Source organism: Erpetoichthys calabaricus, chromosome 12, assembly GCF_900747795.2.
Source record: "Erpetoichthys calabaricus chromosome 12, fErpCal1.3, whole genome shotgun sequence".
Lineage (NCBI taxonomy): Eukaryota > Metazoa > Chordata > Cladistia > Polypteriformes > Polypteridae > Erpetoichthys > Erpetoichthys calabaricus.
In genome coordinates this window covers 162558110-162584410 of record NC_041405.2, presented here as the reverse complement: position 1 = coordinate 162584410, position 26301 = coordinate 162558110, and the positions used below count along the sequence as shown (strand labels likewise).

Sequence of the window (26301 nt, the reverse complement as noted above, 5' to 3'; positions counted from 1 at the left end):
ACGATTCACTTGAAATTCACTTCACTCGTACCGTCGTGGGACTGCATGGCGATGAAAACCAGTGAAACCACAATCTCTGCCAGCTGACCTGCTGAGACCCTCGAGTTTGGTGGGACGTCATGTCCACATATTCCGGGACATTCAGTGGGCCACCGTTTACCTGGACTTCCAATCTGCTGGGCCCCACAAAAGCCCAGCTTATCTCCCGGAGGTTGGCCACGAGGCTCCAGCGGCAGCTGAATGACTAACTCAGCCTGGCCCTAAACTTTACAAGCAGGCTTTTGGCCTGCACAGGCCCAACAAAGAAGGGTAAAAAACATTCATTTCAAAAACTCTGAATGGGGGGGAGAGGACGCTTTAAAAATGTCAGGATTATGGGAGATGACTAGCGAGGCTCTTTGAAAAGGAAACAGGAGAAAAGACAAAAAGAGAGTCGAAAACCGAGAGAGAGAGAAGTGACGCCCTGAGACACAAAGAAGGGTCGACAAAAAGGGTCTTGGTGGTCCGCAAACTTGGATGAGGAATACGAAAGGCTGAGTTTTTAGCGCTTCCCGTGAAGGATGTTGGGGTCTTCCCGTCACTCCATTTTATTTCTCTTGTGGGTGTGGCCATTTTCAGGTGACAATTCTGTTGATTGTTTCCATGTTTCATTTTTCCCAGAGTTCCCCAGGGCTGTGCGGCTCGTGACATCACCAAGGCTGGCGACTGGACAGGAGGGGGGGGGGGGAACAGTCATCCCAGGACACTACCACGACCAGATTGTCCAGCATCTCCTGTGCCCCTCCTAGTGCCCGATGCATTGGGGGGCATTGGCCTTTTTGTCCTGCACGTGTGATATTGACTTGGCACTGTGCCCACAGGTAAGCCCCTGCTCAAGTGGGCACTGGCAACAGACGTTGTTGTTATTTTCTTGGTGTCATTGATCCCAGGACCAGTTAAATTACATTGGGGGGCCGAACTAATATGAAGACGAGGCTAATAAAGGACCCCCATCTCCCTCTTTCTCTCTTTTCCATCTCCCATGGCATCCATGCTTAGTCAGGCCAGGCTGCCTGGCCCCATGCAGAGGGCACGACGGGTCAAAGGCCAAGCAGGACCAGAGACTAATAAGAGGAGGGGTGGGGACACAGGATGAGCTGTGACTCTGGTTGAAGTGACATTGTTGTCACACTCTTCTATTTGGGGGAATCTTAATCAATAAATGGCCACTCATGGTGCTCCATCTTGTCACCCGAGGTCATGTGACAAATACAAGGCAGTGTAACACATGAGGACTCCATTATGGGATTTCAGGGAATTTGTGATATAATGTAGTGGCACGGTGGCACAGTGGTAGTGCTGCTGCCTCGCAGTTAGGAGACCTGGGTTCACTTCCCGGGTCCTCCCTGCGTGGAGTTTGCATGTTCTCCCCGTGTCTGCGTGGGTTTCCTCCCACAGTCCAAAGACTTGCTGGTTAGGTGGATTGGTGATTCTAAATTGGCCCTGGTGTGTGCTTGGTGTGTGGGTGTGTTTGTGTGTGTCCTGCGGTGGGTTGGCACCCTGCCCGGGATTGGTTTCCTGCCTTGTGCCCTGTGTTGGCTGGGATTGGCTCCAGCAGACCCCCGTGACCCTGTGTTCGGATTCAGCGGGTTGGAAAATGGATGGATGGATGTAGTGGGGGGGGCGGTCATCCCAGGACATTGTCCATCTAATTAGGGTTTTTAGCTCCACTTTCGAGTCTTTCTAATTTTGGCAGCAGCACCATGCTGGCTTTGTCATTCCTAATGATGCTCCCTCTCCCTCGCAGGGCATTTCTGTGTATTTCGTCATATTTGGGGGGGGGTGTACATTTATATTAAATATTATGTTTTGAACTTTACAAGCGTGCAGCCTGCCGTTGGTGTTGGGGGTCAGGCTGCCTGGGTTTGGCCCTGTTTGTGGATTCTTTGGAGGTCTCGTTGCTATGGCAGTGCCCTCGAGGCACAAGGGAGGGGGTGTCGTCCATCAAGGCAGCGCACTGCTGTGATTGGTGGGTTTTCTTTTTCTTTATCTGCCTCTTCTTGGGTGTTCTTTGGACTTCTGTTTGGCTAATTTGAGGTTTGTGACCTCAAGGAATGGATTTCTTGCCTTATTGACTCAATGTGAAAGGAAGTCATGAGGGGGTCTCTAGTGGGGGACCAAGAGGGTCCAGTGGTCATCAGCACCAAATCTGCTTGTAAAGGAGCGGCAGCCTGGAGTGTCTTTAAGAGTGCCAAGGTGGCACAGCATCTCAGACTGTGGATGAGGTGCTTGAAGAGGTGCCCGAGTAAAGCAGGTGTCTCAATGGCACCAAGAAAATAACAACATCTGTTGCTGGTGCCCACTTGAGCAGGGGCTTACCTGTGGGCACAGTTCCAGGTCAATATCATGTGCGCAGGACAAAAAGGCCATCACCCCCCAATACATTACGAGGGGCACAGGAGATGCTGGACAAAGCTGGTCTGCACGTGTGAAGGCACATAAGAAAGCCAGCAGGGGCACTGACCTGCTAAAGTGACAGCATCACTCAATGCCCGCTTTGTCTTCTAGGGCAGCAAATACCACTGGCAGAGCCAAAATGTCAAGCAGAGCGGAGTGGATGACATGGTCCTCCTGTCCAAAATCACTGATGATGCCATCGTGGAGAACCTCAAGAAACGCTACAACGATGACTACATATTTGTATCCTTTACTTATGAACCAGAAATGGTGAAGAGACCACCAGTGATGAAAACATAAGGGCTGGGGGGCATCACCTCTGATGGGCAAGGGCAGAGGAGAGACAGGGTGGGGCACTGGAATGGGGGAGCCTAGAGATGACAATTAAGGAGACCTCCAGCAGTGGCCTGACAGGGGCTGAAGGTCATCGGCTATTTAAAATGGGCACAGGGAATGGAAGGAAGATATGAGGGGGGCTCTAGTGGGGGGCTAAGAGGAGCTGAAGGTCATCAGTCATTTATACTACACATAGGGAGCTGAGACGCCTCTAGCTGAGAGGGGCTTCATGCAGTGGGCCAAACAACGGGCACACCTAAAAGCATTCTGATGAGTTTGTCCTCTGAGGTGTCAAGCACTGGCACTGCCTACCTGGGGAATAGCCAGGTGGCGCCCTGAGAACAGAGGGTCTCCTGCCAGTAAAGCCCACAGGTTACTTCAGGTCAGCACTACCTCCTGGTGGCCTTTAGGGGGTCATTTTTAATGGGGCTGATAGCTGGTTGGTGGGTGGACTATGAGGGTCTGTGATGTGCCACTTGTGAGTGATGCCAACAGCACTGGTTTTGTATAGCAGTGTGTGTGCTTGCGTGGCTCTTGGTGTGTGTTTACGTGTGTGTGTGGAGGAGGGGGGGGGAATGGGGGGTCAGGTGCCCTCTTCCTGCAGTTTCCAGAAGCTTTCTGATGGCCTCACCCACACAGGGATGCAGAGGGAGGCTGGTGGCCAATGGCTGGGCCCCCACAGGAGGTGCCCGCAGCTTTGGCCATTTCCAGTGGCCAGCAGAGAAACAAATTGTGGGCATCATGTGGGGCAGCAAGTCCAGCTTTGTGTCACGCACCATGAAAGGTCAGCCAGTGGATGGGCGAGGGGGTTTTTTCTGAGACCCCCCCCCCCCCTCAACTGCCACCACCAGCCCAAGCCGTACGCCTGCAGGGACGCTCAGGCAGAGAGGTTCCTGTTTCACATGAGTCTGCAAAAAGAAACTTCTCTCTTTTAAAGGAAACGGAGTTTGGGAAGTGGGCACACGTGGTGGGGGGGGCGGTTGGTGTGTGTTTGTGTGTGTGTGTGTGTGGGGGGGTGTATAGTGTGTGTGTACTGAAAGCTGGCCAACGGGAGCAGAATGTGACTGTAGAGGAGTGTGTGTGTGCAAACATGAGTGACTGTGAATACACACTGTGTGTGTGTGTGTGTGTGTGTGTGTGTGTCTGTGTGTGTCTGGGTGTGCGTGTGTGTGTGTGTGTGTGTGTCTGGGTGTGTGTGTCTGGGTGTGCGTGTGTGTGTGTGTGTGTGTGTGTCTGGGTGTGTGTCCACATAGTGCATGTGTGTGCGTGTGCAAGGCAGCTTACACGGGTCAGAAGTATGTGTGTGTGTGTCTGGTGCAGTTTGTGACACAGCCAAGAGCTGCCCTGCCCTGCCCTGCCCAGTTTGGGGGGCACTTCTAACGGCTTCCTTGACTCGTCCCCCCCACAGACTTACATCGGCTCAGTGCTCATTTCTGTCAACCCCTTCAAGCAGATGCCCTACTTCACGGACAGAGAGGTCGAGCTGTACCAGGGGGCCGTGAGTATTCCTTCTTTCCTGCAGATGCCGTATGGGGGACCACCGGGCTGAGGTTTGGGCTGAGGATCACCTGAGTCTCCTTGGACATCAGGACATCATCTTCTGTAAATGAACCCACATAGCCTGGCATTCCCCATGCTGCTAGTGGAATGAAGAAGATGGGATGTTTGCTCAAAGTGTCTCAGGATGGATGACAGGAGAAGTTTCCACCTCCAATGTGCTGTGCACTGAGAGTCCCTCCACCACTAGGTGGTGCCAGAGTGCTGCTAGGGAGCCACTCTCTCCCCGAAGTGCCAGGCTGAGTCAGTTACATGGTGCCCAGCTTTGGTGTCCTTCTCCCTCCCGTCTGACATGTCATCCCTTTCTCTTGGCAGGCTCAGTACGAGAACCCGCCGCACATTTACGCCTTGACTGACAACATGTACAGGAACATGCTGATCGACGGCGAGAACCAGTGTGTCATCATCAGGTAAGGGGGCGGTCCGCAGAGGGGTGTGTGGGCTCAGGTCAAGGGGGCACCCAGGACACTCAGTGAGAACATTGGGGTCAAGTCAGGAGACCCCAAGTTTGGATCCCAGCAGGGCTCTTTGGAGTTGATGTGTTCATCCACTTGGACCTTCTGGCAACAACAACATAATCAAGGAGGTGTTTGGGAACAAGTGTGGCACCTGACAAAGACATGACCAAGATGAAGGCGGGAGGGCAAAGGGTTAATGTCACTAGTCCAAGATGGCACGACTCTCACTAACGCTGTCCACCTTCATGTTCTTCCTCACAGTGGTGAAAGTGGAGCCGGAAAGACGGTGGCGGCAAAATACATCATGGGATACATCTCCAAGGTGTCGGGCGGAGGCCAGAAGGTTCAGGTGAGCGCACTGCTAGTGACGGCGGACGAGGAGGACGTCATCACTCGATCGACCGCTCAGTCACATGTGTGTGTACAACAGAAAGAGAGCGCAGTCGGCGAGTCACAGCGGGCCGCCATCGAGCTGGGCGATCGGGACACAAAATGGCCGACTTGGAATTGTGGAGGTGCAGCGAGCAGGGGCGGGGCCACTCATTTATCAGGCAGGGATCTGATTGGCTCATGGATTGACTGATTGGTTGATGGCCTGCAGTCATAAAAGGGGCTAATTATGGGGGGGGGGGCAAAAGAATCGTGGATTGAGGGATGGAATTAATAAATCAATAAAATAAGAAATGATTGACATGAGCACTTGTATAAAAACAGAGGAGTTATCATGAGAAGTTCATCTGCTGTTGTATTGTATTGTTCTTCTTCTTCTTATTGTGTTTATCTTCATTATGAGGTACATTTTGGAAGGTCTTGTAGTTGTTATTATTATTCCCTCAGTGCCCTCCCCCCCCAGTTCCCTGCTATTTACGTCTTCTTCTTCTTCCTCTTCTTCTCGTTACTCCCGACTCCTCTCTGTCATCCCAAACACACAACGCCATGCCAGCCACAAGACGATCTTCACAAGGTGTGGGGGTTTGCAGCGCCCCCTTGTGGCAGTCACCAGTCTGAGATGTGCTCAGAGACGAGGGTCCACCTCACAGCGTCCTCCCACCGCGTTTCTCCCGATTTCCTTTCCCTCTTCTGCTCCTGCGTGATGCCCACATGTCTTTCAGGCTCAAGGGTCTCCACATTGAGAAACTGCACGCCCACCACGGGGTACGACCTTAAAGTCCACTCACTCTTTGTCCCACCTTTTCTTTTGTTTCCAGCACGTGAAGGACATCATCCTGCAGTCCAACCCTCTCCTGGAAGCCTTTGGGAACGCCAAGACGGTCCGCAACAACAACTCCAGCAGATTTGTGAGTTCCTGTTTGAATTAAGCGCAGTGCCAGCTGACAGCTTTGCAGGCCTTCTCCTTGGTATGGGGCACCTGTGCCCCCCCTGCCCAGTATGGTGTCCAGCACCCCGTGACCATTCCCATTGCCGTTTGTCATCCATGTCCCTCTTCTTCCATGACCTCACCTTGCCAGCTGGTCAGCCTGCTTTCTCCATTCATTGAGGTGGCCGGGCAAAGGAAGGGCACAGCTGCCCATCGGTGGCCAAGGCTCAGATCTTCTACTGTACTGCTCTTTGTGTCATGAAGGTGAGCGGGGGGCTCAAAGTCACACTGCCACTCACTCATCTTTCCTGTGTGGCAGCTTCTGCCCAGTGAATCAGGTGGGGTGCAAGTCCTGCTCAAGTGTGGTTGGACCACCACCACCTCCATCGGGGTCTGGTGGTACTTTAAAGACGTTTGTGGTGCCAGTTGTGATTTTCAGAGGGGCCTCCATGGAAGGGGCTGTGTGACGATAACAACAGGTACCTGCCACTGCGACATGACCCTGGCATGGCCTGGCACCACACTCACCCTGGCATGGCCCAGATTAGTCATTAGTCATGTGACTCAAGCAGATTCACATTCACTCGGCTCACAGATTGACATCCAGGGTTCAAAGACCCCAATCCAGTCGCTGTCCGGGTGGAGGCAATCCCAACGGCCTGGGATGAACTGGGGATGGGTGTGTCCATGAGGGGGCACTGTGCCCTGTCCAGGGGTAGACTGAAGCCCTTTGTGACCCTGGACTGGACTAAGCCAGTTCCAGCCTGTCATCTTCTGTTATGCTGGATTATTCCTCTGCTTTCAGTTTGGTTGCTGTGTCTGTGAAGGACGGGCTAAGTGGACAGCGATGACACAACGATGACGATTATGACGATTCCTTATACTGCCCTGCTGAGCGATGTCAGTGATAATGGACATTTTATTGTCATATGTGGCAGGGGCCACTCCATTTTGGCATCACTATTCTTTTTTTTTAACGTCATTTTGATGATGTAATTGCCTTGCCATTTTGCCCTCAATGTCCCCTTTGGGGACCCCATTTTGTGCTTTTATTGCTTGGCACCAGCTGTAATGTGTGAGCGTAGATATGGCAGCATGCCGTTTCCTATGCCACCATGCAGATGGCTTCTGTGTGTCTGGGTTGGAGAGCACAGAGGACTTCAAATTATTGTGCCTTGTTCCTGTCAGGTGGGCCGGGGGGGCTTTTCCCATCCCCCTCTTCCTCTAAATTCTGACCTTGAGTTTGGTGCCAGGCTTACTTTGAGCTCTGGAGGATTGGTTTACGTTTCAAGGCCTCACTGGCGTTTTAAGGCCTAGTTTTGGGAATGAAGCCTTATTTACTGCGCCGTTAAAAAGTATTTGCCCCCCTTCCTGACTTCCTCGATTTTTTTATTATTTACAACAATTAAATTGCTTCTGATCTCCAAACCACTTCAGTAAAATACAAAAGACAATCGGTTTTTAAATGGTGGTTTGATTTATAGAAGGAAAAAGGCTCGCCAACACCTGTATCAGCCATGTGAAAAAGTAATTGCCCCCATAAACTTTGGGGTCAAAATTTCTCCACTGTGATGGCAAAGTGTCAGCTCCTGGTACCAGAAGTGTTTGACTGCTGATAAAGGTGGCACAGCTAAGTATTACATGTAGGGGGTCAATTACTTTTTCACAAGGGTGCTAGATGTGTTGGTGAACTTTTTCCCCTCAACAAACTCAACAGCCATTTAAAAGTGCGTGTTGTGTTTACTCAGGTCGCCATTTGCCAATTCCCTCCATTTTCAGTCACCTATCGGGGTCACAGGGGCAGCAGTCTAAGCAAAGATGCCCAGATGTCCTGCCACCTCCTCCAGTTCTGCTGGTGGGTTACTGAGGTGTCTGCAGGTCAGTTGGCAGATATAATCTCTCCACCTGGTGGGCACATCTGGGGTACCTCAAGATGACATCCAAATGAGAAGCCCAGACCAGTGTGGTGGACCAGCAGCTCCAGATTGTCTGTGCTCCCACCCCATCTCTGATGGGGTCTCATCCAGACACCCCACCAAGGATGCTCACTTCTGCTACTTGTATCCATGGTGGTCTCGTTCTTTCAGTCACTGCCCAAAGCTCATGGCCATAGGGTTAGGGTAAGAACAGAGATGGACTGGTAAATGGAGAGTGTTGCCTTTTGGTTGGCTTCTCTCAACGCGACAACACAGTGCCCAGTGCTGACCCCAGAACATACATATGTGCCCACCCCAGGAGGAGGTAGTAGCTTATGTAGCACTCCTCTGATTGGCCAGCAGACACATCGCTGTCTCCACACAGTCGTATGCCTTTCACATGTAGACTGGTTGGTTTGACTCCTATGGATCCTCCAGAATCCTCATGAGGGTATAAAGCTGCTCCAGTGGTCCACATTGTTCCTCCAGAATCCAAGGCTTGACCAATGTCCAGACCCTCCTCTCCAGATCCCTGGCACAGGCCGCCCCAGGAAGGCTGAGGTGTGTAATTCCCCCCTAAAGCTGGAGCTCCCCTCCGGTCCTCTTTCTTACAGATGGAGACCACCTCCTTAGTTTGCCAATCCAGAGGCGCTGTCCCCCACCCAGTGCTGAAGAGGCCAAGACAGTCCGCCAGCACCACCACCCCGAGCCTTCAAGCACCACAAGAGCCCTGACGTTCATATTCTACTAAACTTGTCTTCAGATCAGAAACAATGAAGTGTTATGAATAATGAAACATCGGGGGGCAAATACTTTTTCACGGCACTGTGAGCTTTGTGACGCCTAACACTGAGGGTCTTCACTCGTATTTTTGGTTTTGATGTTCACATTTTTGGCCCTTGTCCTTCTCCTTCATCTCCTCGTCCTTTCAGCCATTTTGGAGCACCAGGGCTGGGACGTCCCGTGTTGTAATTTCTAAAAGGTGCTTCACTCAAAAACCAACGCAGGTTTACCATAATAGGGAAAAAGTAAATATGGCTTGAAAAAATCCAAACGTTAATCCCCTAAGGTGACTGTGCCAAGCGATTGTGTTACAGTGTGACGTGAACTGGGCCAAGAAGACCGGTGACGCGTCCCCCCCACACTTTGGTGGCTTTCTTCCGTCACTTTTTAAGACTCAGCTGCCCCTCTGAGCAGATGGCAGGGGATTTCGGGCCACTGCATGTCACCTGACCAGATGGTGATGGCGGCAGCAGGAAGGGGAAGTGGTGAGAAAAGGAGCCATCCAGCCGACCACAAGACTCAAAACCGCACGCCCTCAGCCCTCACAGGGGTCGTTGGCTGCCATCCAGGACTGAGAGTGTCTTCTGTTCTTCAGGAACTTAATGTGGGCTTTCAAGAGCTGTATAAGGGACGAGTGGTGCGGCCGGACCACCATCTTCAGATTTCATTTCTCAGCCTTTGTGAATGTGAGGGCAGCAGACGATGAAACGCGAGGTTGAAAACTAGAAGGTGAAACGTCCCAAACAGGTGACACTCAGAAGAGAAACATGAGGACCCTCTACCCAAGAAGTGACGCACACACACACGTTTGGTTTTGGTGTCCTGGTCTTGCGCTGTCCCGTCTCTTGATGTTGTCATCTGGTGGTCCGTGTTGCTTCTCACAGACTGCAGTGCTAGGAGACCCTTAAAATGTTTATAGCGCCCCACCTTAGCGTCACCAGCTTACTGTGCATCATCAGTAGAATCAGCGAAGAACATTCGACTCAGTGAGTGTTTCTCGTCTTTACCCCCCCATGTCGTGTGACGTTTGTCCGTCTGATTCCAGGGCAAGTACTTTGAGATCCAATTCAGCCGGGGAGGTGAGCCAGACGGAGGGAAAATTTCGAATTTCCTGTTGGAGAAATCGCGGGTGGTGAACCAGAACGAGAACGAGAGGAACTTCCACATCTTCTACCAGGTAAGAGGCACTCAGGTGGTCCTCCACCCTCAAAGGTCCCAGCTCAGGATGGACAGGTCACAATACGCCCCCAGCAGGTCTTAGCTGCAACCAGATGAGTGCGCCATACTCCACCGTCACTGAAGCCCCTCTCCTGGGCAGGGTCACGTATGTGGTGTGTGGAGACCACCCCAGCAACCATAGGGCATAAGGCAGGAACAACACCAGGACTGGGTGCCAGTCTATCACAGGGTGAACACACACACACCACACAAACACCTGAGCCAAGTTAGTGCAGACAGACACGAGAAGGACTCACAAGCTCCATGCAGGGAGGACCCCAGATTTGCCCCCCGGTCTCCTCACTACGAGGCACCAGCACACAAGGAGTGTAACGGTTTTTCTTTTTGAGTATTCCAGTTGACTAACGCTGTGCCATTCTCTGCCAGCTCCTAGAAGGAGCCACCAAGGAGCAGATGGAGACCCTGGGCATCATGACCCCTGATTATTACTTCTACCTGAACCAGTCTGGCACTTACAAAGTGGACGGAACGGTCGACAGCAAAGACTTCCAGGAGACGATGGTGAGTGGCTCGCTGTCGCCCCCTCTGGATACGCCATTGCCCTCTTCTCTACCCTTTGATGTTTGCCGTACCTCCCGTCGTTGCCGATTCCTTAAGTGTGGGGCCATCATAAGTTGGGTCGACGGCCCCGTCTTTCATGTTCCCATTTCTTGCTTTGGAAATTTTTGAATTTGCTGTTGGGCTTTGACTCCTTGATGGGTCTTTTGGGTTTTTGCATTTATGGTTCCTTTCCTTATTGTACTGCTGGAGCAGCAGGGTGAGGATGCCACCTCCTGGCAGGGTTTACTTGGCATCAAGCAGAAGATCACGTCTTATGTAAGACAAGTGGACGGCTGGTGGGCCGATTCACTGCGTGGTGGCTGTAGGCCCTGCTCAGTCATTCTCCAGAAAAAACGAGAAAGAACATGGGGTACATGGTACCATTCTTGGGTGGGCTATTCCTTAAAGACCCTTATTGTGAAGATCTGCAGTGCTGCTGCTGTGATTCCTGACACACACAAAGCCTAAAATCAGGTGTGGACCTCAAAACTAACAAAAAACAAAACAAATACATAACAGTCGTCCTGCCCTGCCCTGCCATCTTCACAGGCGTCACCCTGAGTGGCCCGGCCACAAACTCAAACCGCAGGCCCGCGACCCCCACAAACCCAGAAATGGAGCCAAAGCTTCTGAAAGGTCAAGAAATCCAAGTTGGCGTAAGAAACGTGAGGATTGACTCAATAAGCAAGAAAAGCTGCGTCAGATGTTGGAAATGTTCAAGTGTGAGCTTCAGCTTATCTGTTTCAGGTCTAATGTTCTCAATTAGAAATAGAAATTGGTCATTTTCACCCTCTGATGGAGGTCCATGGTGGGTTCATAAAGGATCAGAAATCATAATTCATAATATGATACCCCACATGCTTAGGTTTGAAATCTGCCAATTGTAACCTTCTGGGAGTGGCTGTTAGGGGGGGCTAGGACCACCGCTAAAAGAATCAAAATATCAAACATAAGATCTCATTCATCATCAGCAACTTCGAAATAACATCAAACATCAAAGTTTTGTGAAAAGCAGGAGCTTCGAGCCCTCATACCCCCATTAGGGGGGTCAGTCGATGTGGCCTGCACAGCCCCCCTGATCATTTCTACTGTAAACCTTTTGCTTTGCTCTTTATCAAAAGGGTCTCATTTGCTGCAAAAAATATGGTGGAGAAATGAGGGGATTTTAGGTGTAGGGGGACAAGAAATAAGACCCCCTCGGCCCAAACCCTGAAGACGCTTGCATAACCAGACACCAGGACAAGTCCAATGGTATGGGGGGGGGGCTTCACAAACTGGTGGTTAGGGGGGCCCTCGACAGCGAAGTGACTTTAAGGTGTTCAGGAGACGCAGAGAGGGGCGCAGGACAAACCCCCAGCCAATATTTCAAACTGCAGCCAAACTGACAGCAAAGCAGCCCAAGAAGTCGAGAAGACCGACAGGAAATGCAAACTTCGCAAAACCGAGAAACTTACGTCAGAAGCAGGGATCAAAAAAGTGGGACAGGAGCTCCCCCCTCAAATATTTGCAAAACTAGGGGGCCCCGCCTCCTTGGGCTCCACCTACAGGAGACAAGGCAGGTAACAAGTTAAAGCAGCGTCAGCACAGTGCATGATGGGAAAATCAGGAATCAGTGTCACAATATTACAACACGCGTGTGTTTAAGTGTGCGTGAGTGACAAAGTAGGCCATCCCATAATAAACACGGCGAGCCCAGCCTTGTCCAACTTTCACGTCCTGAGTATGACGTTAATCTGCACCTTAACCCTGCATGTCGGCCCTCCAAACCTGGGGGCTGGTGGCAGAATTGGCACTCCAGCCACCATAACAAACCTGCCACTGGTTCCATTCCACCTGAACTGGCCACATGGCTGCACTCGGGGCCTAATCTGGGATCTTGAGTTGGTTTGTCATGTGGTGGGTGCGGCGATGTGCTGTGCCAGCGTGGGCTCCTAACTTCTCTCCCATTAATCTGTTTCGGGATTGCCAGGTTTTGAGCCCCAAGGAGTTCATTTATGGGGTCTGATTTTGTCCCCTTTCAGAAGGTTCATCCCGTTTTGTCACGTTTTGTTTCTCGTGTTTTGCGTTGCTATGGAGATCTGGCCCAGTATTCCCCGGGCTGCGCTCATTTGTGGTGACGACACAAAAAGGTCACCATGGTGTCTCTTGATGGGTATGTCTTGTATTGGCAGATCTTCATTTTGTCTTTTATGGTTTTTTTTGAACCCCTGCTGTTGTTTTTAACTTTTTGCATTTTGACTTTGATGGACGATCTCCTTGCCCGCCGGTTTTGACCTTCTGCCCGTTGTTCGGTTTTCGATTCTCCTGCTTGTTGTCGTCTCCGCTCCTCCATCTCCTGCCAGTCCTTGTGCAGACGTCCTTCATCCTACAGCAGCTGGCACACTTTGATGCTCTTCAGATTGTACCCAAGCTGGGCGGGTGGCATTTGGACTTGGGCTCGTTCCCGTGTCCTGCACGTGTGTCTGTGTGTGTCACTTTGGTCCAGATCATGTGATGTTATTTTTTCTTTACGTTCCTTTTTGTTTTTCCAGATTCTTTATTTTTCATTATTGGCTCAGAACTGGAAGTAAGCAGAAATGCAATTATTTTAGTGTTGCCTGGCAGTGCCCGCCTCATGCCCATCTTGATGTCGAGATTTTCTGTTTTATTTTCCTTTCTTACTCAGGAAGCAATGCAAGTCATCGGCATCTCCCCCACGGAGCAGAGGTACACCCTCCAAATCGTGGCTGGCATCCTGCACATGGGAAACATCTCGTTCATCGAAGTGGGCAACTACGCGCAGGTGGAGAGCCTGGACTGTAAGTCACTATCAAGCCCTGCCCCCTCCGGTCCAGGCCACATTCACTATGTTCTGATTGGACCTCCAAGCTGCATGATGAGTGACGAGAGAGAGAGAGAGAGACCAGTGACCGGCGGTAAGTGGACGTGCGTCTGACTAAACTAACCGGGCACTCGCTCTCTTCTGTCTGCCAGTGTTGGCCTTCCCAGCGTACCTTCTGGGCATCGACCAGAACCGCCTCAACGAGAAACTCACCAGCCGCAAGATGGACATTAAAGGGGTTGGCAAATCGGAATCGATTGACGTCACCCTGAACAGGGAGCAGGCCTGCTACACCCGCGATGCCCTGTCAAAGGCGCTATATGCACGACTGTTTGACTTTCTGGTGGAGGTGAGCTCAACAAGTCACGTGTGGTGGTCCAACACTAGAAACATGGAGGTGCTGTGGGGGACTCAGGAGAAGGACAAGTGGAGGCTGTGTGTCCGTGTGTGTGTGTGTGCGAGTAAAGAGTAGCTGTCAACGTGGACACTTCTACCCAGGAGAAAGGAATTGATCACTAGGGGGCGCTGCCAGGAAACTTCAACTGCTGTTAGCTCATCTCTGAACTCTGGAAGACCCCTACCACCTCTAGCACCCCTGAGATCAGTGGCATCACCAGAGCAATGCCGGTATGAACACTAGAGGGCGCTACAGCTCCCCAAACCCAACACAACAGACACTGGGCACAAGTCAAAAGCACAAAGAACTTATTTATTTTGGAAAACTCTTCCCTTGAGCGTTTCCCACCATCACAGCCACAAGTATGTAACTGGCACAGCACACAGTTATTCTTCTCTCTCTGTCTCTTGGTCTCTTTCTCCTCCTCTCCTTCCACCCGACTCTGGCTCGCCCCTTTGAGGCTGGCACATCCTTTTATATTGGCCAGCCTGGAAGTGCTTCTGCTCTTCTGCCCACGTGGTCTCCAGGCACTTGAGGGTTAGCCCCATGCCATACGGCGCCTCCATTTTCACAGCACTTCCTGGCAGCACACATGATACCCAACAGGGCTGAGATAAAGAACTCCAAGTCCCATGGTGCCCTGCAGTCCAGGGGAGCTGCCACCTGGTGTTCTGGGGGAGGCAGTGCCCTAAAGAAGCTGCCTTCCCCCATCCTTTCATTTCTTGGGCGTCCCGGACAGGATGGGCTGCCAGCCCACTCTTACACCGGATTAAGACCCCCACATGCCCAGGGTGACTTGGTGACAGAGAGTTTGTGATTCTTTGAATGATGCGGCGCACAGGTAGCTGGCTGTTTAACACAGGAGTTCCAGCTCTTAATGGCGTGCGGGCACTCGACAAATTCTCAGTTCTTTAATTATGGGGGGATGGTGGCCTCCCTTGGTGATTTCAGCCCAAAAATGCAATAGGCAGTCCTGTTGGTGCCACCCTCTATGAGGGTACACCCCTGTGACACCACTGCCTGAGATAGCAGCAGTCAAATGCCAGGTACCCACGGAGGGGGGGGTGCATGCTAGGACAGGAGGGCTTGACCGTGGCAGGCCAGCAGTGCCAGTTGTTAGAATTTGCCTTGTTTTTGTGTGTTCCCCTGAATTATGCACCACGATCGTCAGGTCACATGACCCCGATGTCCCACAGCCGAACAGCAGAAGACGCCCTGCAGTTGGACTAAAACACAAATCTCTTAGCGTCGGTTACTTTTGCTGTTCAGGCAGGTCACGGCCGAGGTTTGTTTCAGTTTTCTGTTTCTCGTTTTGTCTTCGTTTTTTTTTCGCTTCATTTCCCAGTTGTGACCCTTCGCCTGCCACTGATGATGACTCCGGCTAACGTTATTACCTTCTGGTCTCCTCAGTCCCTCACAGTAATCCCAGAGCCGTTGTCTTGTATCGGTTTGATGGCCTTACCTCTAGATTTACTGTCAGCCTTCAACCAGAGGGGCTTCATCAGTGTAGCGTGTGCCCCCCTGTGCCACCGAGCCCCCTCTCCCCACAGGTAGGGTTTGTCTCCCCCAGTGGTGTCCTCCTGTTCATCACCTGGCCCAGTTTACACATTTCCTTTCATTCTCAGGCTCATCCGCACCCCGTCTCTGCCACGTGCTGTGCCCCCCCCATCCACTGGCATCCAGCCACTCACCTCCAGCCCGTCTGTCTTAACTTCTCTTCACTCTCCTGCCCCTTTTGCTCTCTTTATGATTACCCAACTCAGCCAATTGTCACCGCATTGAGACCCTCGCAGTCACATCGACTGAGGCCGCCATCCATCTTCTTATCACATTGAAGCCCCTCACTAGACGGTCACAAAGCAAACAGGCCATCGGCGTCCTAGCCTGTGCCATCAGAGGGCACAAAAGAGCAAGCAGAATGACTGAGAACAGGGACTTGTGGGGACCCGATGGCGTCACCCCAAAAGGCTGCTGTTGTTTCACTGATATCTGTGCGTGTCTGGAGAGTGAGACGTGAAGTCAGCAGCAGTGCAAGGGGGAGTGAGATGGTGTGTGTGTGGGTGAGTGTATTCGTGTGTGTGCACACTTGTGTCTATGTTGGGGTACACAGGTGCGTGTGTGTGTGTGCACACTTGTGTGTGTCTGTACACATACGGTGCGTGTGTGTGTGTGCACATGTCTGTGTTGGGGTGCGCAGGTGTGTGTGCGTGTGTGTGTGTGTGTGGTTTGCCCTCACCTCAGTTTTTTCTCGTCTTCCAGGCGATCAACAAGGCCATGCAGAAGCCCTACGAGGAGTACAGCATCGGGGTCCTCGACATTTACGGCTTTGAAATCTTTAAGGTAACTCAGATGACCTCCAGGTCCCTGTCACGACTTGTGAATCCCACCAAATAAAACACTTGAAGACCAGTAGGCCTCTTTGGTTACAAGGGCCAAGTGCTGTTAAAAGCCTTTTGGTTCCCCTGCTGCCCCCTGCTGGTCACACCCCCCCAACCCCATGGCTCTTTAACATGAGTGCCCCAGAAGAGAATTTCTCTAGAGCAGTGCTCCGCAACCTTTTCTCACCTACGACACACCAAAGTTCTTCCTAGAATTCCGCGGCACATCAAAAGCCAAAATATATAGCAGTGGCGTAGCTGGGGGGGGGGGGGATATGGGGGTGTGGTCCGCTCCGAGCGCCAGCTATTGAGGGGCGTCCAAACTACGGTAGTTTCCTTTTTTTTTTTTTGTTCCTTGAGGAGGCGCAAAAAAAATTGCTTTCAGCTTTGGGGCGTCAAATTTTTCATCGCCCCGGCAAACATGATCTCCAGCTACGCTACCGATATATAGATATGAATTTAATACACAAATTTTACAATTAATTTTCATTTTTTATTATAAGTATACATTTATTATAAGTATACATACATAAAAACTATACTATATTTACTTTTATGCAATCTTAATAATTATTATAACATAATGACTGATTAATGTGATACCTGCGCTTGTTTCAATGAACACAAAAGTTTTATATTCGGCTCAATATTTGACAGCGCAACCCGAAGTTCTTGGTCAAGATCTTTTAAGCATGACCGCTTATCATTTTTAATTAACACAAGTGTTGTTTGTCTTTTTTGGCGTAACTGGGATGGTTTGAATTTAGATGGCGATTTAGTTTACTGGGTGCCATTGCCTCGTTTGATAGCTGATCGCCGCAAATGATGCATTGTGGCTTTGGAGCCGTTTCGTCACCACACCACGAGAATCCATATCGAATGTAGTCTTCGTTGTACTTCCATTTCACAATCTTCTTTGTTTTTTTTGCAACACTTGTGCTGGGTTCTTCATCATCTGTACGTGAAGACGAATCTTTTCCACGTAAAAATTTATCCATATTTAAAGGGGTATAAAACTAAATATGAATCACACGAAGAACGTTAACCATACACAATTCAGCAACACAACTAACAGTAATGAATGATGACTACTGTCGCAAGACGAGTGAATGCGACGTAGCACGACTAACACGTCGGCTTGAATTGAATCTATGTGAGGGCACGGAGCCCTCTGCTTATCAAAGCATACTACGGAGTTGTCTGGTGACTATGTAGGGCCTACGTCGTAGGCGACAGGCGCCAGGCGATGGGATTTATTATTTCAGAGAAAAGACACATACAATTATGATACCTTTAAAAGGCTATTTACGCGAATATTTCATTGCACGTATTCTCGTTATTGTGTTTCTAAGGAGAACCGTTGAAATATTATTTAGTTAGAAAATTGTCTTATTTGACCGCGTCACACCTGTATCGGCTCAAGGCACACCAGTGTGCCGTGGCACACCGGTTGCGGAGCACTGCTCTAGAGGACACCCTTAGCATTTATAGTAGTGCTGGGCGGTATACCGGTTCATACCGAAAACCGTTTTTTATTTTTTTTATGATATGGATTTTTCTTATACCGCAACACTGGTTTAAATTGCCTAAACGACGTTCGGAACATGGCGCAGCGGGAAACTGTTCAAGTGGGGACCTTTTTCACTGCTACACCGCTAAACACAGATTTGTTGCACTAGGGCTCTTTTTCACTGCTACACCACCAAATAGTGGGCGGTAGCATAGGTATGCTGTGCGGTGAAAATGGACAGAGAGCCGAAAAAAAGCAGTCACGTCTGTCGCCTGGAAATGCTTTAGTTTTAAAAGGTCAGATGTGTAAATACTGTTTCTATACTACTGGATAACACTGCAAGCCGAGTTGCACTTGTTTTTGTACGTGCTAGTGTATGTTTTGCTTGTATTGATCCTGCGATGTGATGGCGACTCGTTCAGAGATGGGCGCAACTCTGAATGGATGGCATAATTAAACATGTATAACGAAGATATTTTTAAAGTTCTGAACACTCCGTCGGCTAAGTTAATAACTAGTTTTAATTTCACAAAGACGTTTATCTGTGCGGTGATTGCTGCAGGCGCCTGCTCTTCGTGCGGAGGAAGTCAGTTTAAGAAGCGTAGTGATTAACAGCTGGGTCGGGGAACGTAACACAAAGTATTTGATGTGCTGCATTAACTTGTGACGGGGTTTGAGAAAATCTAGTAAATTAAACATTGATTTTAGGATGAAGTTTAGTTTACAACATTTTACTTTAATTATAAAATAAACTATGAGAATAAAGTGGAAATGTCGACTTTAATCTTGACGTAGTCAACATGTCTAATTTATTCTCGACATATAGTTTGTTTTTCTTCACTGTGGCCCTAATGCGCTTCCATAGGGCTATACCACAAACAGCATTATAAATGCAAGTTGCAGTTTTTATTATTTATGTATATAGCTTAGCTTGAAGCAAGGTCCATATTAATGCAGTTTGCCAAAATGATGGTACAGTTGGTAAGATGTCATCACCAAGTTGCACTTGTTTTATTTTAATTTGGTGAATACTGTGTAATGCACCTGGGCTTGAAGCCTTGAAGTAATAGTGCAACTATCAGTAATACTACTATTATATATTTTATTGTTATTATTTATTAGTTTAAATATTATGCAGTTTAATGATGGTAAAATTGATTAAAAAGTCACTTAAACGTGTCAGTGGACGGAGATTGTTAACATTAACATTAAGTGTAGTTGGTTTACAAAAAATATTTATTATTTATTCCTTTTCTAAGACATGTTCAATGCAATACAACTTTTGACAAGCACCTCTGGATATTTTACTAAGTCTAAATGCCTCTTTGGATGGTTGAAAATATGTTGTCAAAATCATAGTTTAAGCTTTTGTAAAATTTGTTCAATTAAAGTTTCTATATTTTGACTGCATCAGTCGTGCAATGTGATTCCTTCTCTTTAGTGTCACCCCCTTGAAAACTATCACTTTATGGGGCCATGCAAACCTGGATTAATACTTGTGTGCACATTAAAATGTCTTTTTGTACAATGTACAATTCTCATAACAGTCTAACAGGTTATTCTTAGCCAGTCTACTGCAGTAATTGCAGTGGAAAATGTGGTTAACATCCACTCATGCATGAGGAAAAAAATACCGTCTAATACCGTGAAACTGGCAGAATTTAGAAAAATACCGTTGATCATACCGCCCACCTCTAATTTATAGCGCCTTTCGAAGGCCACACTGGAACTGGGGGCACTCTCTTGAATATGACCACTCAGTGCCATGCCATCTCGGTAGCCCGCTACGGTTGTATTATTTCATAATAATTGTTAGATAATGCATTAAAGAAGGCCAATCATTGCATTTTATTTCCCCATAACATGATAGTCTCAAACCAGTTTGGGGTCACAGGTGGCCAGAGCCCATCCCAGCAGAACGCAGCCTTGGGCAGGGTGCCAGGCTATCACACAGCCCACTCACACAATGGCCAGTTTGGAACTGGCAGTTAGTTCACACCCACATGGGCACCGGGAGAACGTGTACAGTCCTCTAGGATTGGTGTCCAGCAGCAGCACCAGCCTCTCAACTGGCATTTTAAATTATCTGAAGCATGAAGAGTTTATTTGATGTGTGCACAGGGCCGGGCACTAGGGGGCGCCACGTGTCGAGTGCTCTAAACTGACATTCTTTCTGTTTTGCCAGAAAAACGGCTTTGAGCAGTTCTGTATCAACTTTGTGAACGAGAAGCTGCAGCAGATCTTCATCGAGCTGACCCTGAAGGCGGAGCAGGTGAGGCCTGGCATGGCGAGGTGGCAGCCCAGCTTGAGCCCTGAGCACCTGGCTTTAGGGGGCTCCTTGACTAAAATGGCGGTCCCACTAACCTCACGGGCAGGACAAGTCAGAGACATTCTGAAGACCCTGACCATGGGGCTCCCTGTGGCTTTGGCTTGGCCCTGGTCAGCCAGCTCATCGTGCTCTGTGATTGGCTGTAACTGAGGGGGTGGTGTTTGTGTCAACAAAAGGGGCGAGGACAGTGGAGGGGGTGGGGCTTGCCAGTGCCTCCATTGTGATTGGCTGCATTGCTCACCTTTCTCATTTCTCTCATTTTTAGGAGGAGTACGTGCAGGAGGGCATCAAGTGGACCCCAATTGAGTACTTTAACAACAAAGTGGTCTGCGACCTGATTGAAAATAAGCTGGTAAGACACGTTGGTCGCTGGCATTTCAGATTCTGGGCATTCATGTGACGCTTCATGTTGGGCTTCTGTCTGGTGTGTGGAATGGAGGAGTACAGGGAAACAGCGCAGGATCACACAAACCAACAAGACGGAGAAACGAAGGGCCAGAAGTGGAGCGCTGAGAGGCTGCGGTCTCAGCGGCTTGTTAACGTTGTCACTCTTTGGGGTTTTTTGGTTCTTCCCTCGAGGTTCTTCTCTTCTTCCATTGACGTGTCGTGTCCCCCCTTAGCACACTCGTTTTTTTCTCGGGCCCCACCTCGTATGTCTCTAGATTTGTGTGTGTATCTGGTTGCTGTGTGGATGCGTGGTGCACACAACATCATGGTGGTCATCATGGTGGTCAGTAGGCCTCTGAACTTTGGGCTTTGGAAGTCCACCTTTGACTGACTTTTCACTTCAGGAGTTTGTCTTGGCCTGACACCCCCGTGGGGGACACTCATGGCTACGACTGACCGTTCTGTCGTCCAGCAGACACTGCAGTCGATCTGGATAGAGAAGCCCCCCTGTGTGGAATACGAGACAAGGGTGCTGAGACTTAGCTAAGTAATGCACTGGTGCGGCCGCTCCTGGAGTGTTGTGTCCACTTCTGACCCCCACATCATGGTCTCTCAATGCAGGCTTTAACTCCAACACTAGGCCTCAAGGCTCCAGATGTGAGACAACTCAACCTGACAACAACTCAAGCAGCAGGCTTCACGGCCTGCACAGGCGAAAAAAATACACCCACTGGTCAGATTTTTAGGACCACCTAATCGGCCAATCAGGTGGCAGCAGCGCAATGCACCCAGCCCTACAGTCACAGGTCAGGAGCTTCACTTGACGTCCACATGGAACAGCAGACATGAGTGTCAGTGCGGCCATAACAAGCAGCCGTCTGTCTCGTGTTTGTCTCCTCAATTAGAGGAATTGTTAGCCGTCACTTTCGGAAGCCGTCCTACTCATTATATATAGTGCCTTTCACATCGGGAGCTTCACTTTATTCAACAAGCACGTCGGGTCTCATTCTATATAGTGCCCTTCTCAAGGTGGACCACCACAAAGCATCCAAGACTCAAACCAACATGAGGGGCTGAGGTCAACGGTGAGAACCTCCACACAGCCCTGAGCCCGCTGGAGTTCGGGGGCTCAAATGTCATTCAGGTGCTAATCGATGAGCTGCCCGACATGCCAGCTTTGATGCCAGCGGGGCACATGTGGCGCTCTCCAGTGCTGACCTGTACGAGGGAGGACTCCATTATGTCTAAATGCTGCTCTTGTTTTATGTTTTTGCAGAACCCCCCTGGCATCATGAGTGTTCTGGATGATGTCTGCGCCACCATGCACGCCAAGGGTGAGGGGGCAGATGGCACACTTCTCCAGAAGCTGCAAGCTGCAGTGGGCACCCACGAACACTTCAACAGCTGGAACTCCGGCTTCATCGTCCACCACTACGCAGGCAAGGTGTGACAGAGGAGGAGTGGGTGAGCAGGGTGGGCAGAGGGGAGTGAGGGCACAAGGCACAGACAGTAGAAGAGTTTTAAATTGGGGTGGTGGATATCAGGCAGATGGCCTATTATGACACATCCAAAGCCATAACCCCCCCTTGGTGAGCGGCACCACCACACCAAGGGGTTAAAAGGCTATGGAAAGGGCAAACAGCCTGGCATCAGCTACCTAGAGATAGGAGGAGACGGGGGCTGCACCAGTGGCACCAGTTCTTAAAGGCCTGACCTTCGTCGTCTTTCCCCAGGTGTCCTACGACATAAACGGCTTCTGCGAACGTAACCGAGATGTGCTCTTCACGGACCTCATCGAGCTCATGCAGTCCAGCGAATAGTAAGTATGCCACGCCTTGAAACATGCAAATGCACACTAAGCCCCTCCCCTTCCCTTGGTCACACTAAAGATCTGGACACCAATAGGAGGAGTTGTCCTTAATGTTGGATGACTCAGGACACACCCACCAGACTTTATACGGTCGCTGCAGTGACATCACATTGCCATAGCAACCGCTGATGAGGTGGCCTTAAAAGAGCAAACAAAACTGGGGTCACAGAATTCAAACTGGATGAATGCAAACCCCTCAGGGGGCACAACTGAAGACAAAACCCGGGACGTCACACCAAACACAAACTTGTTCACTTGTGTGTTTATACTGGGTGACCCGTAGGGGGCGCAGCAGCACCCCAGACACCACCTCACAGACTCAAATCAACGCAAAGACCTTTGAATCAGGCGACTTGTCAAATTCCGATTCACCTTCCTCTTCTCTTCTTCTTCCTCTCCCACCCGACTCCAGCTCACCTGGTGGGGGGGGGGGGGTCTTTTATCCCAGACTCGGAAGAACCCCTGGTGCCACTGCAGTGGATCAGGTGAGACCCCTCTAAAAAGAGGAATGCCCCTTCCCACAGCGCCCCCTGGTGGCTGTCAACAAACTTAGCAGGCTCTCCCGTTGGCATGTGAACAGAGTGGCACTCCGAGTCTCTGACTTCCTGGCAGGCTTCTTAATGAGGGTCTTTGTTTGTATCCTCTTTCCCGTTCCTGTTTTCTAGTTTCTCTTTATTATTATTTATTAACCTTCTTCTTCTCTTCTCCTTTTTCTCTTGACCCCATGGTGGGGGGGGGGGGGGGGGCATGGGTGTCCTGCCCCTAATTTCAGGGCCCGGCAGGCTCCAGACAGGCAGTGCCAGTGTTGGGGTCTCCTTGCTTTTCTTATTTGGGCCCCCTTTTGTTAGTTCACTGACCGTTGGGTTTTGGAATTTGGCTCAGGTTTAAACTTTTGTGGATTTTTGGACAGAAAGTCTTTTTTTTTTCTGCTGTTGTGCCCACTGAGCCAACTTTGTTCTGTGATGGCCGACTTGCCGTGGACTGGCACCGCGACGCATGAAGATTTGCACTGCGGTGACTGCTGGTGACGAGCCACCCACCTGCCACGTCTGCCTCAGTAGTGCTCTCCTGGCATTAGCAGCCAACAAGGGTGTGCTGACTCCTGAATGTCCTTTTAACGGAGAGGCTCCATGGCACAAGGCCACTGAGACCAAAGCAGACTGCAGACTAAGCGACATACTAAGACAGGGAGACTCCTGGTGGTCTAAGAGAGATGACCTGATTACCATCCAGCTGGCATTATAATGGCTTTGCCAACATTCATATCTGTAGTCCACTTTGGGCAGACAGCTCAACCTAAGCGTATTGTCAGGACAGGTGCAGGTCCAAAGAGCACTTCAAAAAGTGCCCACTAGAGGGCTGTAAAACACCTTCAGCCCCCCCGACTAGACACCAAGGGGGCCGTGAAAGAACTTTATAAAGTAATAAAAGTAATTAAAAAGGCCAAAGCTCCAAAGAGCACAAAAGCAAAAAACTCCAGGAGACGAGAAAAGCAAAAGTGAGGAGCAGAAAACACAGAAAGGCGTAATGAGCCGCCAGGACCGACGAGAGGCCCCTCCCACACATAGGGCGGTGATTGGCGGGTGGCCCCGCCCCTCCAGGAACACAAACACAAGAGACACCAAACTGAGGCCATGGTGACTGACTGATAAACACAACGGGCATCAAAAACCAAAGGCACATTCATACAAAGAAAAGCAAAGCACACAACTGTGAAGTCCACCCAGGCAAGAATGTTTGGGGACGGCCAGTGCTGCAGTACAGGAGGCCAGCAGGGGGCAGTTAGTGCCACCTCGGGGGTGGAAGTGCTGGCCTGGCAGGAGCTTGGCAGGGGGTCCCCTGTGTGACACCATAGCGTGCCAAGCGTATGTCCTCCTGTCAACGGTCCTGAGGAGACGGGCAGGTAAGAAGAGCTTTGGCAGGCGCACACACGACATGAAGGTCAGACTTGGCTTGAAGGGGGACACATCTCAAGGCAGCCATTTAGAACATTAGGACAAGTGGCACAAGGAGAGCCAGCCTCAGGGGTCCTAAATAACCAAGTTAAGATTTCAAAGTCCCCACAGGGCTGAGCTTACACATGTAGTGATGACCTTCATCAGTCAGGTCTCCTCTTCATCTCCGGTGGGCTTCAGCTGATCCTCTTTGGTCGCTCTCCTTGTTCGTCCCCTCTGGACTCTCTCTGGCACACTCACCCTCACTGGCACTTTAGCTGGCGTGAGGCTCCCAGCAGGACATAACTGGCCAGAGTCAGCGAAATGTAACGAAACCAGCTAAGAGAAGACAGACGAGGGGTGGAGGAGCCACCAACACCCCACCGGGCCGGGCGGCCGCCTCTCTGCTGTTATGTCCTCCTGTCTGTGAGCTGACTGGCATCTTTGTTCATCCTCCGCAGTGACTTCATCAGGGGGCTCTTCCCAGAGAACCTCAGCGTGGATAAGAAAGGCCGACCCTCAACAGCAAGCATGAAGATCAAGGTGGGAGTCTGGGCCGTGTTTAGGGAGGGTGGGCTCTTCTTGTTCATTCATCTTTGGTTTCAGATTCACTGCACTTAATCGGCTTCTCTGTCTAACATCGGGGTCCCCCCCGTGACACACCTGCGTGATGTGACGATTATGGCTCCGCATGGTAAACTCAAGAGGGAGAAACACCAGACAGCATTACACCTCCTGGTGGTCCGCATGCTGCGCTGTTAAAAGTATAAGCAGCTCTCTGTTAGGGGGGCAAAGTCACGTGGGGGTCTAACTTTAGGCTCGGGCAGCCATATTCACTGGAGCTGATCCCTGCAATAATCAGGCACAAGGCAGCGGAGGATCTCCGTTTAGTAGCCCACCCAGGGACGCCAAGAAAGTAAGTGCAGGGAGTTGTGTGTGAGAAGAAGAGCTGACTGATCGACGTTAATCCATCAGTTCATTAGTTATTAGTAACTAATTAATAATTCCCTAAGGCTCTCACTTTACCTTCCTTACCTTTCTCTGCAGCGGGAGGTGGTCTTCTATTAAAGTAACTGAAGCCCACTTGTCTTAACAAACAGAGTAACACAATTTACTGATAATGTGCCCAGGTGTAGGACTGACAGCTCTCCTCACAAATGGGGTCGATCTCCAAGCACCAATTACGCCTCTTTGGCGTCAAAGCAAACAGCCCCTCGGGCACAGCGACAAAGTATCTGAGGTCTGCCCGGCGGGTCGCTCAAAGTGCAAATGGTGCCTCCTTCATGTCTTCTATAACATGACCCAGAAGAGGCGTGGCTAAGTGCCCTCACTGGGCGGTTTCTCAGTGCTGCCAGGAGAGACGGCGTGATAGCGACAACAGCGCCCCCTCTCGCCCCGGCAGGTTATTACATACCACGACTCGCCGCAGACGTGTCAATGTAAGGACTACAGAAATATGATAAGTGCATCGATATGAACAGCGAAGACGAGACACAAGACAGACAAACACCTAGCACAGAACAGGCTGGCACTTTACAGGCCATTCAGAGTTCACACATAATCAGTTTTACGACACCAAGTCTTCAGATTGTGGAGTTGGTGTTCGCTGGGCGTCCTCTGTCTGTGCTGTGCTCAGAAGGTGCCTTCCTTAGCTTGCTGTTGGCTCTTTGCTGTGCCCTCTGCCACTTCAGAGGGAAAAAGTGACAATCATTCTTGGCACAAGAGAGCAGGCGCCAGAGTTCTCTTCTTGAAGTCACGGCTGCTTGTCAGTGGGCTCAGCCACTGGCACAGAGCCTGGCATGGCAGAGTGGGTCTTCGTGCTAGCAGAGGGCATCCAGCTCCAAGGCTCTATGGTGAGAAGCTTTCAGGCTAAAGGGTCGGGGGGCTTCTCAGCCCCAAGTCCTTGTCTGCTTTGAGCTCCCCAAGGACCCCCGAGGACAGGACTGCACCTCATTCTGAAGGTGATGCCACCAAAGTCCCTTTCAGTTACAGAGCCAATGCCTGCTCATGGAGGTCTTGTTTTCTACATCACATCCAGCCAGAGCTCAGCCAGAGGTTCAAGTCTAACATGAATGTCCATTTGGGTGCCAAC

The 26301-nt window shown here is 50.3% G+C and overlaps 1 protein-coding gene across 1 annotated transcript in view; it reads left to right on the top strand.

Annotated features, from left to right (window-relative positions):
• The window catches only part of myo1f (myosin IF), an 86959-nt gene that overhangs the window by 23019 nt on the left and 37639 nt on the right, over positions 1-26301 (top strand). Inside the window, exons 2-16 of the mRNA XM_028816661.2 lie at positions 2548-2679; positions 4181-4270; positions 4645-4739; positions 5049-5136; positions 5996-6085; positions 9850-9981; positions 10410-10544; positions 13249-13381; positions 13557-13753; positions 16061-16141; positions 19875-19961; positions 20284-20370; positions 21682-21849; positions 22139-22224; positions 24671-24752. Of these exons, the coding sequence (XP_028672494.1) occupies positions 2548-2679; positions 4181-4270; positions 4645-4739; positions 5049-5136; positions 5996-6085; positions 9850-9981; positions 10410-10544; positions 13249-13381; positions 13557-13753; positions 16061-16141; positions 19875-19961; positions 20284-20370; positions 21682-21849; positions 22139-22224; positions 24671-24752 (1683 nt within the window). The remainder of the gene's footprint in view (positions 1-2547; positions 2680-4180; positions 4271-4644; positions 4740-5048; positions 5137-5995; positions 6086-9849; positions 9982-10409; positions 10545-13248; positions 13382-13556; positions 13754-16060; positions 16142-19874; positions 19962-20283; positions 20371-21681; positions 21850-22138; positions 22225-24670; positions 24753-26301) is intronic.